Source organism: Chlamydotis macqueenii, chromosome 1 (assembly GCF_036417535.1).
Source record: "Chlamydotis macqueenii isolate bChlMac1 chromosome 1, bChlMac1.mat, whole genome shotgun sequence".
NCBI lineage: Eukaryota > Metazoa > Chordata > Aves > Otidiformes > Otididae > Chlamydotis > Chlamydotis macqueenii.
In genome coordinates, this window is record NC_141556.1 from 120,702,149 (window position 1) to 120,717,353 (window position 15,205).

At 39.3% G+C, this 15,205-nt stretch overlaps 1 protein-coding gene across 5 annotated transcripts in view; it reads left to right on the forward strand.

The window, feature by feature from the left end:
- The first annotated feature begins 3,692 nt into the window (after positions 1-3,692).
- Positions 3,693-15,205, forward strand: part of SLC37A1 (solute carrier family 37 member 1) — a 39,133-nt gene continuing 27,620 nt past the window's right edge. For all 5 annotated transcript variants that reach the window (XR_015261000.1, XR_015261001.1, XR_015261002.1 and 2 more), the window contains exons 1-8: positions 3,693-3,849; positions 5,572-5,653; positions 6,519-6,645; positions 8,517-8,595; positions 9,261-9,396; positions 10,920-10,996; positions 12,331-12,497; positions 13,228-13,265. Coding sequence is in view for 2 of the 5 variants with exons in the window: in XM_086765790.1 (XP_086621916.1) it covers positions 3,794-3,849; positions 5,572-5,653; positions 6,519-6,645; positions 8,517-8,595; positions 9,261-9,396; positions 10,920-10,996; positions 12,331-12,497; positions 13,228-13,265 (762 nt within the window). In the remaining 3 variants the exon portion in view is untranslated. The remainder of the gene's footprint in view (positions 3,850-5,571; positions 5,654-6,518; positions 6,646-8,516; positions 8,596-9,260; positions 9,397-10,919; positions 10,997-12,330; positions 12,498-13,227; positions 13,266-15,205) is intronic.

A 15,205-nucleotide genomic window follows, 5' to 3' on the forward strand; every position in this document is an offset into this window, starting at 1 on the left:
CAGCAAGGGAGAGGGGCCTGCTGGGCTCCTGGCCTGGCCCAGGGTGTGCTGTCCTCGGCCTGGGCTCGACATTTGGGGAGGCTGGGCGGCTGCCTTGGCTTCCATCGGGTGTTGCTGCTAGGTCCCAGTGCGGTGCGGTTGGTAATGCGGGGTCCTGGGACATGGCTGTGGATTTGCTGTTTATGGACAAGGAGTCTTGTCCCTTGTTGCTAAGGCAGAATTAACTGTTTTCCGTATTAAATGGAAGAGATATGACCATTTAAAGTCCAAAGCTGATGAATCTGGCAGTTTATGGCTCAGGTGCTGAGCTGCTGGGTACTGAGCACAATATGCATTTGATCTGCATGTATCCAATGGCTTTTTGAGTCCTTACTGACACCCTGATGAGGACCTGCATTACCCACTGTCTCTGCACACACAGAATTAATGTCTGCCCTCCAGGGGAACCCTGCACAACCGAGCAGGGGCCAGGCAGGAGCTTCGCTCTGTCTCTCCGGCACGCAGCACAGCTGAGCCGAGGTTTGCGGTGGTAAGGGCCAGTCACGAATGGCTCTATTTTCCTGAAACAGGGAGGGAGCTATGTTTCAGCCAGTGCAGCGGGAAGCCTGAAAAAGCAGTACAAAGTTTGGAAGGTAAATATGGATTCAAAGTAAGTACCAGAATATTGCTTTATATGTTGCAGTCCAACAATGAGGAAGTGAAAGTATTTGTTTTCGTTGTCAGGTAAAATAAGTTGCTGAAAGAACAGAAAACCAGTTCGAGAGATTGTGTTGGAGCTTGTCCTTGGGCTTCGTTAGTAACACAGAAATATAGAGGATGTGTTGGTAACCTACCAGTTATGTATTATAGCCTGTTAATTTAGTTTCTGAAGAATAGCTTGGTTTTAAAATCTGGTTTAACCTACAGCAGGATGCATTCTTTATAACCTCTTATCAAAAGTTTTATTGCCACAAGTTTCTTTGCTTTTGTGGAGGATATTTTATGTGTTTATTAAAAAGCACAGGAGTGTCAGAGGAACTTAGGGATATATGGGGGCAGAGATAAGCTGTTAATGAGTAAATGAGAACTCCGGTCTCTGTCTGTGTTAAATAGAATGAAATCAGCCCCCCGTCAGATAGAGTTAGGATGCAGTTTTCTAAATGCTGCTGGTAGTCCAGTCATCTTTGCTAGGGCCTTATGACTCAGGATTTACAGCAAGGATATGTTGTTAGGAGGTGGAGAGAGTATGACCTGTGCAGCAGGTGCACAGGTGTGCAACCTTGTGTGACCATTGAAACCTTTTGTAAGATTCGTGAGGTCTCTTTCTGCTTACACTAAAGCTGTTAAATTGTAACCTACTAAACAGTTACTTTTCTGTGATGACAATTGCCTTGTCCCATTATGTTTTAAGGGAATCATTTAAAGAGGTTTATGACCTCAGATTTTTGTTCTTTGCTGGCCTCTCACTTTTTTCCCCAGTAAATATTTCTGTCCCCTTACTTAGTGTGATCAGTTAAGTAATTGTTTCAGTGTTTGGGATAACTGTGAGAGAGGGGAGACAGAGTTTGGGATCACCCTGAAATAGATCTATGACTGCTGGGAGAAAAACTCACTCCTACTCTGGGCTGCTTGTGCCCACCTCTTTTTCTTCCTACCTTTCTTCTCCCACTGGAGCTATCCACAGCTCATGTCAACTGAACATTAAATTACTGACAAGCACTTGTTGGTTTGAAATTAGAGCGCTGACCTAACTAGCTAGCCATGGCTGTGAGGGGTAGTTCCACCTTTAGTCCCTGCCTCTTTATGCCTGTGCTGCTTCAGATTCATCCTACGTAGCGATTTTGTAGCCACAGAGTTAATATTCCCTATGGGATCAGCTGTTTTTCAGGGCAGCTTTTCTGATGGATCAACCACTTGAACCATCGCTGTATGACTACAAGGTCTGACGCAGAGGGAGGCAGGGATCTTCAGCTGGGGGTGGGAGATGGGAGGAGAGTGTAGGGTGCACTTTCCCTAACCTCTGCAATCTCAGAGAGGAGGTTGGAAACCCATGTTGGGTGGGAATGATTATGGGGTTTGCTGATTAATTGCACAGCCAGTTATCTGATTGAGGGCAGAGGCAGGGAGGAGGTGGAACATGCTAAGCAAGATTAGCAAGTCAATTAACTTCTAGGGGAGGGAGGTGTGAAGCTGAACCTGGACACTGTGGAAAAAATAAAGGTCTGACAAAAATGTGTTAGCATAAGGGAGCAGACCCTTGATCTCTTGGTAAGATACTATGTTATGTGGAGAGGTGAGGGTTTTTCTCCATTCCTGGGGAAAAAGCCTGTATGGATAGGGAAGCTTTCAAGTTGCCAGCTTTGACACAGCACATACTGTTTGGTGTTGTCATTCAGCTGGCTGAGGAGGAGTAGGTTTGATTTCTGTAGTAAGAGGGGGGAATAAAGATGAGAGGAGACAGGCTCACGCTCTTCCCTGCCCTGTGGCAGCTTCTGAAATTCCCAGGTTAAGATAAACCCTTAGTCTCAAGGAGATTTTGCTTTACCTCTCCTCAGGTTATTTGCCAGGAGTGCTAGTCCTGTATCCCACCAGCTTCCCATGAGGAGCATGGCAGTGGCTGGTGCTGGTGTTAAGCCCAGTAGCTGGGCTACTGGGAGGGTAGGTGTTACGTTGCAGGCCCTGGTGTGTTATTTGGTGTCCTGCTGTGGTGGCTGTCCTGTTAGTACAGAGGGTGGCTTGGCTTGCACACATGAGTTGCAGTCGCACCTTTTGCCTACAATGCCTTTTGTCATCTTACTCAGCAGCTGGCTCAGACTTGCTGCGAAATAACAGTGCGGCTAGTTCCTGTTGCAGTACCTGTAATAAAGGGTATTGTGCATCTTTTTCTGTTGAGGGGTTCGGCCCAAATTCAAAGAAACAGGAGGAACTTGGGAAGATTTTAAGCCGAACTGAATTCATGCTGCCACAGTCTCGCTCTTCCCTGCGTGTCATGTACGTGTCTGAGCCTGCCTTCTCCCTCGTACTCAAGTGGTGAAAAAACTTCTTTTTTTTTTTTTTTATTTTCATTTTCTAAGTTTTCTGATGATGTGGTGCTTTGTGCAGCACTGATACTGAGATGGGGAAACAGAGCTGGAAGAGGGAGTGCTGGTCAAGTGTTCCTGGCAGCATTGTTCAGCTGCACCCACTCTCAAACTGGAGGAATCTATTCTGGACTGAAAACACTACAGTAATTTTTGGAACAAATTTCACCCTCATGAATGTTTCTGAAGTGTTAAAGTAGATCTTTGTAAGGAAGTGAATTGCCTATTTGTAGTCTTTCTGGGACAAAAGTGGAGTGTTATGATGTCGGCTGGCTTTGGATCATGTTCTAAGTGCATCTTTGCCTTGTGTCCCCACTCCTTTATACTATGCTGACGACTTCTCAAAATAGATTATATGAGATAAAATTCAGAAAAGGCTGTGAAAAGTTCCCCATTAAATTTTTGATGTCTAGAAGGTTAGTTATGGTAGTTACTTGTCTCTGAAATAGATAATTGCTGATTCAAATGTTATGATTAGAGAATATTACAGTAACTTATCAGTTTCTCTTGTTTGAAGATCAGTAATTAACAAAGGCAGAATGAAGAATGTGCCACGTCGTGACTGAAGGTATGTGAAAAAAACCTACAGGGAGATCAGCTCAGCGGCATATCTTCCAAGCCTGTTAACAGCCTACCATTGCATGGCTTTGGGAGGATCTCTGTTACGCGTTCTGAAGAACAGATAACGTTGTCACGATTGTGTCGCTGGAAATTTGATACCAGCTGTAGAGTAGATGGCTCAGCTTCCTCCTGGGATTCGCTTCATCACTTCGTTTTCACGAGATCAGTGGTAAGTCTTCAAGTATGGTGCTGGTCTTTGTTTTGGACAATGTGAGTTTGTATCTGGGGAAGGTGGTTGTTGCCTTGCTCTGGTTTTGCTTTTTCATTGCTTAATGTATACAGCAAGAAAATATAGTCAGTTGTATAACAAATAAATATTGCTGACGTTTAAAAAGTGAAATAATTTGTTGGGAGAACCCAGACAGACCCTTGTTAGTCAAGTGTGCTAGAGGATAAAGCCTTTTATCATTTTCTTTGCAAGGTATGTATTTGAAGGGATATATTTCAGATTTTTATTTTCAAACTCTTAAGTGGGAGGGATGCTTGAGGTTAGCTTTCTTTTCTTAACCAGAAGTTTATTTTCTCCCCCATAATTTGATATGTAATGTAGACTTGTAGAGTTACAGTTTTAGTTCTTGCTACTGTAATACTAAAAACAAAACAAAACTGAACCAAAACCTCTTTGCTTTTGGAAAACTAATCCTGGAAGTTGGATGGCATCAGTTCTTCTGTTTTCTGAGATAGAATAATGAATCAGTTGTGTGTGAGTAACAAAAAAAAAAACCCCAAAAGAAAGACCAAGAACTTCCCATTTGAGTGATTTTATCACATGCTTTCTCTAGTAGAGCAGCAAGGACAAAGTCATTTCAGTTTTATCATTTGTGAGGATGCCTTCAGTTATGGGAGTGAATAACTCAACTCACAGTGTAACTCACTGTGGTTTTTTTTTTTTTTAATGTCTCTGTGAATATGCCAGAACTATAAAACAAGACCGTTCCTATCTAAAAGTTTATAAAGCAGAAAATGATTGAAAAAGGTTAATTAAAAATTAGGGACCATAGTAGGCTATGTGATATCAGATCTTCATATGTATATATGTACTTTTATTTACAGATTTTAATTTGAAGATAGGCTGGAAGGGGCTAGTAGATGCACTCTGATCTCTGTGTATTGTTAAAAGCACAAATCTACAAAAGACTCTCCTTAAACATCTGAAATGTGTCTGCAGGTAGAGAATAGAAGAGCTCAGATTGTTATCTTTGTTTAACCATTGCAGTGACAGGGAGTTTGACATGCCTTTCTAATTCAGATGAACTGCAGAGAAAGACCCAAGGATGCCGGTGTGGTGCAAGAGAAAAATCCTTCCCAATCGCAAAGCCAGTTAGTAACGTTCATGTGCTCCAGCTGATGGTACACACAGTCAGTGTCAGTCCCCCTGTCCATCCCTAGAAATGGCTGATTTCTATTCTTACAGAGGAAGGCAAAAGTAAACCAAAATCCTAAAAGCGGTAAGGAAAGAAAGAAGTAATGACATCCAGTAGCCAAACTGACAATTCACAGAGCCATCATTTATGTTCTAATCGTACCAGAAAACTGCATGAGACAGTGAAATGTGAAATCTGATTATCAGTATGTTTAATGTTGAACTGCCTTTTAATAGTCCCCAAAGGCAGGTTGTAAGCAAGGCAGATCAGCTCTGTGGACTCCAGAGTACTGTCCTGTGGTCCTGCCTGTACCCTCGTGCTACCAAGCTCCCTCCCAAAGCCAGGTCAGAGCAGATGTTGTAAAGCAGAGTAACTGGTACTTCTGTTAGAGAACGTGAAAAAAAGTTGTCTTCCAGTATTCCAAGATTACCAATGACTTGTCTAATGTTTTTATAGAACTTTGTGCTAAAAGTAAATCTGAATAAAATAATTTTCAAATAATCTCTTTTTTTCTTAATACATTGTAGGTATAGAGCCTTCATTTTCTCTCTCACTTTCTTGTTGTATGCCAGTTTCCATTTATCAAGGAAACCTATTAGTATAGTTAAGGTAAGCAAAGTTGTGTCCCTGTTTAAACATCCTTCTGCTCTTATCAAACACGGAAGTAGTTGTCTTTTTCAGTATTTCCTTTTGTGCAAGGCAGTGTTTAACTTGAAATACTTTAAAAGATGGAAAACCGATAAAGTTAATACACTGTGACGTGTCCTTGATAAAGTTTAGTGAGACCACACCTAGAATATTGTGTGTACTTCTGATCTTTAGGCTTAAGACTTGAAACAGCTATGCCTATACTTAGGACTATTCGTGTGAATTAATCTAATTAGAGATATTTAAGAGTTTACAGGTTTGCATTCGTATGTTTGAGAAAAGTTGTGCGTAAGCAATGAGTCAAATGTGATAAAATTCTACTGGCGTTTACAAGACTGTTCCAAGTACTGTTGAGCATCATAGTTGTCTGTACACTTGGGACTCTGGGATTTTTAAGTTTTGGTTTTTTTCCTTCCTGTTCCCAGTGAAGCTGGTGGCAAAATATTACCTGATTCTAGGTTTGTTAGTCTCATCTTTGGCCTTTATAACTTGCCAAACAAATCAAATCCCCTAGGACACTATTGTGTGCAACTGATGAGTAACAATGGGAAAAGTAACTAGAAGTTAGTGAAGAATTTTTGAAATGCTGCAGTCTCAGAAACACTAGTTCACTATAGCATGTTGGTTCTAATCATGTAATTACTTTTTCATGTAATGGTGGCTTCACTCAGCAAAATACCAAGCAATTAATGATGCCTAACAACTTTACTGATTTCAGTGGGTTTGACAGAGGTTTATACAGAGCTTGAATTGTTAAATTTGTGGCTGTGTGAGATTTAACAGTCACAAGTGAATATTCGATTTTCAAATTTCCTTTCTGTATCAGGGAGAGCTGCATAAGCATTGTGCTGCTTCACATGAAGTTGAACTCAGCTCCTACAAAGAATATGCTGCCCAGCTTCAGCCTGTCAAAAAGTCATCTAATGTATCTCAGTGTGGTTGGGAGCCATTTGGTAAGGATTGGGTTTTGGATTTTGGTTTTTTTCTTTCTTTCGTAATAATGAGCTGATTTTCATCATTAGATTATTTACCTCTTGCTACCTCTTCTTCACGTGTGGAGGGATTTAGGAGATGTGTATGGGAAGGGTGTTTTGTTTTCAGTGTTCTCACTGATTTTTCCGAAGAAAGTTCAGTTGTGACTTACTTTATGATGTCTTTCCTACTTAAAGTCACTTAAACAGCTGACATTATTTTACCTGTTAGAGCTATGAGATGGTTTCAGTACAACAGTTTTCAGTCAGAAAATTGGATTTGTCTCTAGAATGTCTACTAAGGAGAAAAAGGGGGAAGAATAAAATAAGCAATTATAATTTTCTGCTGTTTTAATTCAAGGCTCAGCAGTCATTTAAATGAAATTACTGTTTATCTAAATTAGAACTTTTCAGAGTACTTATCTGCCAGAAATAATATTTTAATCCCTATTTTAATTAAGAAAAATAGGAGACTTTATTGCAGAATAAAGTTCACAACTTACTGAATAGCTTACAAACCTGGTCTTTCACTTTAATAGAAAAAATATTTGTCCACGTACAATTAAATTCAAATTTAATTGTGTTTGAATTTAATAGATAATTTGAATCATTCCTTGACACTTTTATCACTAACAAGAACATCAGTGAAGTAGAATAGTCCATTCTGTCAATGTGCTAGTCCACTCCAGTCTGTCTAGGCATCTGTTCTAATTATTCTTTAATTAGCAATTAAAAAAAAAGTCCTACTCTGTTCAAAGATAATTAAAGATCTGAGCTGTGGGTTTTCTGTGCACAAAATTCTGTATATTAACTGCCTGCTGCAAGGTAATCGGTCTACTGAAATTTAGTCCCACAAGTTTCCAAATGTATTGGGATGTAGTCAGACTTGGTTGCTGTTTCTTGTCCCTGGACCAGGGGGAGGCTGAGTTTCCACGTTGAAAACACTAGTTAGCTTTCTTAATGGAGACTTCTGAGCTCCAGTGTCCTTTTTTCCATGAACACACAGGTTATTGCAGAGCCACCCCTTTGGGATGGTGCTCTAGAACTGTTCTTTCAGCTCTGTTTTTCAGGGAAGATAGCTGGCAAGCTGGGAGTAACACTGAAAGACCGAATGTTTTAGTGACTGTGACTTTGCAAATACACAAACTATCTTTCTTGGTATGAGCTCAGGTCTCTTGAGACTAGACTTGGTGTTTCTGTTTGGGTGAAGTCCCTCCTACTCTCTCCATCCTGCCTGCAAGTCCCATTTAGTTTGTGATTATGGTCATTTGCTGTACAGAGCAGAATCCTGGGGTTTTTTTGTGTTTGTTTTTTTTTTTTTTTTTTAAACAAGTCTTCTATCTCTGTGTCTTATGAGTAGTTGGAAAATGAAATGCAAAAGGCTTTAACCATTTAAAAATATATATATATAAAGCTGATTTCTTAAAAGCCTATATCATGATGGATTTTTTTAGCGGTTTTGACTGTTAGGACCTCACACATTTGCAACACATCTTTCCACTTTTAATAAGGTCCATTAAAGTTTGGGTTTTCTTTTGTCTAAGGACCTGTAAGAAAAGAGCATCTTGTTAATAACTGATGTTTCTTCTCTTCTAAAATGCTGGTTTGAATAAGGTGGAATTAAGTATGGGCCTACCAATATTTTCCTAATATGTTACAGGCAAAAGGGCCAGCTGTGTAGGGGTGTTTGTTTTGGTTAAATAAAATGTTTTGCAAAATGCATGCGTAAGTCTAAAAGTGCCTATTGAAAATTAAATGTCAGTCACTAACATTTTTTTCTTGTAATGTGTAAAAATGATTAGGAAATTATTGGTACGTTCAAACTGATAATTTGTTTTGAAAAATATTCTTAGATAAGAACAACTACAAACAGTTACTGGGAGCACTGGATTACTCGTTTCTGTGTGCGTATGCAATTGGAATGTATTTAAGGTAAACCTCACTCTCTTGGAAACTTGCTTTGTCACTTACTCTTAATTTACGAGGCTGTACTACTTCTGAGATATTGTCCTTTCCTACTGTAAAGTTTCTGGTGAAAAGACTGAGAACTTGGTTGCTGAGGGGAAAAAAAGACCACATCATCCTGAGTCCCCAGTAGTATTATACCTTTCAGTATATAGAAGCTTCTTACTTGCACCCATCCTGACTGCCTTGCGCAGGAACGCTTTCCAGCTTGCAGTCTCGCCTGTCTTCCCTTCATATGGAATATGAAAGAATATATGCTGGAATATATTCCTCAAACTTTATCAGACTCTAACTTGCACATGTAGACGAAACTGATTGTCCTGGCTTTCTCTATAGTCAAAGGACAGAAGCAGACACCTCCTAAAAAATAATACTGAACCCATTTTAAAATGTGCAATGTTAACTGCTGTTTGGCAATGCTGGTTTTTATTGAACATGAAATATTTGTTGGTTTTGTTCTGTCAGGTGCTAAAAATTGCTCATTTGCTGTTGTGAAAGGAGATGGTAGTTAACAGTAAAGTTTCTCCTCAACCAGAATTAAACAACACAAAATAATCTTTATTTGTGAAGGCTTGGAGTATGGTCTCATTTTTAATTATTGCCTTTCTTTTTATTTCCTCCCACATTCCAAGTGGGATAATAGGAGAACGGCTACCAATCCGGTACTATCTAACAGTTGGGATGCTTGCTAGCGGACTCTTCACTGCAATGTTCGGATTGGGTTATTTCTATAATATACATAACCTGTGGTTTTACATAATGGCCCAGGTAGGCATGATGTTATTTAGATACTCTGAATTTCCATGGTGCTGTTCAGTGCTGTTTTGGGTTTTTTTTCAGTTGCAAACAGTGATGAGTGGTTGGATGGGAGGATGTAAATGCTAGTATACGTTATCGTTGATGACAGGCAGAAATGAATAGAGTGGATAGCCCCAACTTTTATTTTTTAAAAGTATTTTTTTAGTGGAAGAAATCTCTGAAAACAAAGTGTTTTGGTCTGTGTTAAATCAGTGATCGAATCTTTGCAAGCTTAAATGTGGGTGAGTTTTAAAACAAATGTATTTACTTTTGTCAGTCTGCCAAGACCAGAGTGACGCATCCTGGCTTTCTCTGCAGGAAAATTACATTTATGCTGCTAATGATGAACAGTTTCCCACATTGGTGTGGCTGAGAACAGGCAGCTTCTGTAACAAGATTCATTGTCTGGGATTTTTCAGAGCACTTGTAGATCTAATCAGCCGTCACAAGAATATTTACCATTGACCTGAAATGGAATTTAGGTCAGGACCAGGATATGGTTAGCACTTCTGAGTAATTTTGGACAGATTTGCACCTTGCATTGCTGCTTTCTTTTTGTTATTGCAGTAGTATTTTCACTGCTGGCACGTTTGCATGTCATTGTGCAACACAGCGTGCATCAATACTAACTTGGCTACTGCAAACTTTTATAACCGTTTGACCAAGTCATCCATTTAACCATGTCACTGCCCCAGCACTCTTGGCTTATGTGGTTTCCAAGACAGGAGCTGGCTCCCTTAAGGTTAAACTATCTCTACCAGTGCCTCACTGCGTGATGTGGCCAGTGAATCCTGTAACACCAAGGGTGGCCTCGCACCACCAGCCTAATTGGTTTTTGTTGGGCAGAGTGAGGTTGTTTCATTGCGTGCTCAAATGCTCATTGTACATGTGAATTATTGTAACGTGATCTTTGTGTTAATGTGTAATTCTTGGTAGGGAGCTTTTTAGGAGTTGAGATGAGCTAGGGTTATGATCTGTGCAACATGAAGGCTCAAATAGTTCTTACTTCAGCCTGAATACAGTAAGTTTCTCCGCCCAGTTTATTTACAGGTGTCTGTTAGGCATTTTAAAGTTAATGTTCAAAGTTATCCAGTCTTCCCAAAAGTTTTCTCTTTTTCCACTTTGACTGTAAATACGCTTTGCTGTATGTTCAAATTGAGATAAGTATTATGTTGCTGTTTGAGTGTGAGGAATTAGTTTCTCTGTTCAGTTTGGGGCAATGTGATTTTTGGTAAGCGTGTGATTGAATTCAAATTTTTTTGTGTTTTAAATCATAAAATAGTTGAAGAGATGTAGGTATAGAGAATAATCTGCAAAACATTGTAACCTTTTTATTCTTGGAAAAGAATGCTTTCCAAACCCCCCACTGAACTTCTAAATTCAAGGGATTTGTGTAGGCTTCCTTTTCCCTGTGCAGTGCTTGGCAGGAATTGTGTAGGAACCTGACTTATTGTACAGTATGTTTGTTTGTTATTGTTTTTATATACTTTCAGATAGCTAATGGGTTGGTGCAAACTACTGGCTGGCCGAGTGTCGTTACATGTATTGGCAACTGGTTTGGAAAAGGAAGGTAAATAACATGTAATCCAAAGTTTTAGAAGGACAAATCAACACATTCTGGGCTGTAATATTATAGTCAATTTAAATATCTTTCTTTTGCTTCAGTGTTTTTTGGGGGATGAAACAAGCAGTTAGGTAGATCCTTGAGAGGAGTTTTCTTTGTTATGCTGGTTAGTTTGTATATCAGTTTGGAATATTCTCTCGTGTCAAAACAGTGTTCTATGGTAGCTCTTTAGTATGATATTTAATTTTTCAGATGAAATATTTCAGAAATGAATAATTCTTGCAAATATTAGCAGTCTAAACCCACTTTTAATAAAGGCTGTTATTATGCCATTTTAATGTGGAATTTGCCATGTTTTAATTTCTGTTTCAAAGCAGCTGTCAGAGTGTAACTCTAAGAGTATATTTTTGTCTAAAGTATTTTTTCTAATGTACTTACAGAAACTTGAAAACTTAATTAAAAAAAGAGAATACCTGTGGCAACTGCTTTAACCTTTCTTTTTGTCATTCTTTAAATCATCTTTTTTTTAACCTTAATCCTGCATAGAGATCACTCATAATGTTCATTTTGTCATTCCATACATTTTTCCATACATTTTGCAAGGGTGCATGCTAAATCTGTTGGCACTGATAATAGTTGATGCATGTAGCATATAGTAATGCTACTATATGTGCCATCCATTGTAGGTACGTACCATTGAATGAACATTATTGTCAGGCATTTCAGGAGAAGGACATACAAAAATTAAGTATATGCTTTTTATATAAAATTATGGGATAGTTAAGAAGATGTAGACACAGACTACTTTTCTGTAGTCCTTGCAGCCTTTTTGGTGAATGTTACAAAATGCAGAGAATGATAATCGTTATGCCATACTGAACAAAATTGGCAAGTCTGTGTAAAAAATTTTTTTTTTCTTTTTTCCAGATTTTGCTTTATGCAAAAGCAACAGCCTTTACTTTTAAGAGGCTGCATAGTGGACTGGTGGATAGGGCTCTGGTCTGAATGTCAGTGATCTGATTCTTGTTTTGATTTTGCTACAAATTCTGTGAAACATGAGCAGACCTCTTTAGATCTTGTCTTCAGCCAAAGAAAAATATTGGTTTAGTTCAAATTTGGTTCTCCAGTTCAACTCTGCTGAGGGCAAAACAGTTTTCCCATGGTTTAGAAGGCAAAAAAACCCCTGCTAACTGTAATGACTTCAGTAGGATTCACTGACACCACAGATGAACAGTTGGTTTTCATACATTTTTCTCAAGATAGTAATGCTTATTGGTGGAATAATAAGAAATGTTTATGTGGGTTGTTTTTTTTGTTTTTTTTTTTTTTTTTTTATACAGGAGAGGTTTGATCATGGGAATTTGGAATTCACACACTTCAGTGGGAAATATCTTGGGATCCTTAATTGCTGCTTATTGGGTGTCTACGTGCTGGGGTCTCTCCTTTGTCATGCCTGGTGTTATCATTGCTGTGATGGGGATTGTTTGTTTCCTGTTTCTTATTGAACGTAAGTGCTTTGATGAGATAGAACCCTGGAGGGCTCCTTATGGGTGAAGAACACCCACTATTTAAGCTGAACGACCCAGTGCAAAGTATGTTCCTCAAGCTATGCCAATACTTAAAAAACTTTTTTGCTAGAACACTAGATGGAGAAGAATCTGTGTTCGTCTAAAGAGTTTATACACTCGGACTCTGGCATACCTGAGAGAGTGACACTTCAGAATTCAGTCTGCTGCCCTATCATTACTTCTCTGTCTTTGTAAATTGCTCAGGTGTATCTTGGAATGTCTCACCTGGCTGCAATGTATATTCTGTGCTACCATTCAAGCTGTGTCACCCATATTTCTGTGCTATGAAATACAGAAATCAGCTGATAGAGCAAGTTTTGTCACTTTAAAAAGGGCTGTTCTGATTTATCTCTACATAGACTCTGAGATATTAGTATAAGTGCTTATTTTACTGTAACTGTCCTATCTCAGGAAGTAAAAAGCTCTGCAGGTATAACTAGAATGCTGTAATGAGCTGGGCTGCCAGCGTAGCACTTCATGTGGTCATAGAATGGGAAGGATACCATGGAACACCCTTTTTTTCTCCCTAAAGCTACAGTTATGCGTTTCTACCAGGACTACTTTTGTGTTATTTGTGTTATTGTTGTAAATTACACTACTGGTAAGCGTTTTAAGAGATACTAATTATGCTTGGTTTTACTATTGACTATGTGTGGTATTGTGTTTCAGATCCTAAAGATATAAGTTGTTCCTGTACACCATCCAGTGTAAGTGAATGCTTTTTCTATTTTGATTTTTGCCTCCTAATACACGTTTATTGTGATAGTTCTGGAAATCAGGTAATCTGCGTGGCCTTTTTGTGCCAGGCTGTTATAACTGACCCTGTACTTAGGGGAGCAATTAGTCTGCTGTGCTTCAGTGGTAAACCAGTAGCTTACTTTCTGTCAAAGCAAAGTGAATAAAGAAGTGAATGAGTTTGTCTTAACTAAAGTTTTGGGAATAGATTATCTTACCACAGTAAACTAAGTAAAAACTGTTCCTCTTTTTCTTTGAGTTTTCTTACTTTCCTCCAGTCTTCCTGGCCATCTTGAGAGCATTTTGACTTACCTCCTGGTCTTGCCTTCCTTGCTTAGATATGGCATAATGAGATAGCTGCCAGCCATATCCTGTGAAGGGTTTCGCTGTCTGAGAACCCTGTATTGGGCATTGCAGAAAGTAAAGAGCAAACAGCCCTTTTGCTGACGTAGCATCAATAAACAGTGCATCTATGGGGTTGGCGATGGAAGGTGAGATGTTCCCTTGGACAGAGGGACGGACAGTAGGAGCACACGGCTGGGGAAAAGAGGAAGCAAAGGATCTATCTGAAGCTGAGGTGAAGAGATTGCAGCAAACAGTCAGTCTATGACAGTGAGTTTAGTCGTTATGTAATATGGCCTTTATTTAACCAAAACTGACATTAATGAAGAGCTGTGAAAAGGAGAGGGAAATAATCTGTGCTTAGTGGTGTGGGTGACATGACAAATCACTGCTTTAGTTTTCGTGGCATCACAGAATAATTAAGGTTGGAAGGTACGAGACCTCTGGGCATTGTAGGTCTCATACCCTCTGCTTATAGTAGGTCTGAATTTGACGTATGATCAAATTGCTTTGGCCTTACCTGTCACATTTTGAAATCCTCAAGGATGGAGATGCTGTTTATACATAGATGATTTTTCTTTTTTTTTTTAATATTCAGTGAGATTTTTAGAATGCATTGATCACATGTTTTACTGACATCAAGGCAGTGGATCTTGCTGTTGTATTAGAGCCTATACTTCGAGGGCTTAAATTTTGGCAAGGTAGTGAACTTCACTAAGCTGTAAATACACTATCACACACATGAACTGTGGAACACGTACTGCCTGGATCATGGGGGAAAATGCAACTCTCTTGACAGAAGAGTTTGAAAATCCAGCATCAGAGGTTGACTGCTTCAGGAATTGTTGAAGCAGGACTGAAGAGAAGAGTGTATGTGTGTGCAAGTGTCTCGGCTTTCTTTGGGTTGCTGAACATTGTGTGCATACTTCCTTGTGCCATTGTGGCAGCAAAACTCATAATTTTTAATTGTTTCTAAAAGGAAAGCTTTCTCTTTAAGTATTAGTGTAAAGTTGTTCAAGCACTCTTCTAAAAGGAGGTTGGAAGTGGTTAAGCTCTGGTACCAAGATGTTTGCCTGATACTTTTGAAACAAAAGTTCATAAGACGTTTTATGGACTCAAAATTAAGTAACATAGAAAGCCATGTCAATGGTGAAAAGATGTGCCTTAGAAAACATTAGCTACTGTGTGAGAAGATGATTCCTTTCTTGCCTTTTGAAGCTGTGACCCAAGAGGAGGGTGGCAATCCAAACAGAACAAGAGAAAAACAACAAGCAAGGAAAGGGAACGAAAAAGCATTAGGAAGACCAGCTGTGTCATTACAGAATGACACAGCTTCTCGTTACAGAATGTCATTTGTAGCCCAGTTTTGTTTAGGAGTGCATTTGCAGGTTCATCTTCAGAGTCCATAAGACTCTGCTATGTGTTTGTCTTTACTGTATGGGAAACCTAGAGCAGTGTTGCTCCAGGATCTTTCTCCTTTGGCACCCAGGGACCTGTGGGCAGTCAGGTCTGCCACATTTTTGACTAGTTCCTTGGAAGAATAGTAGGAGATTGGCAAAGAAGGTCTTAA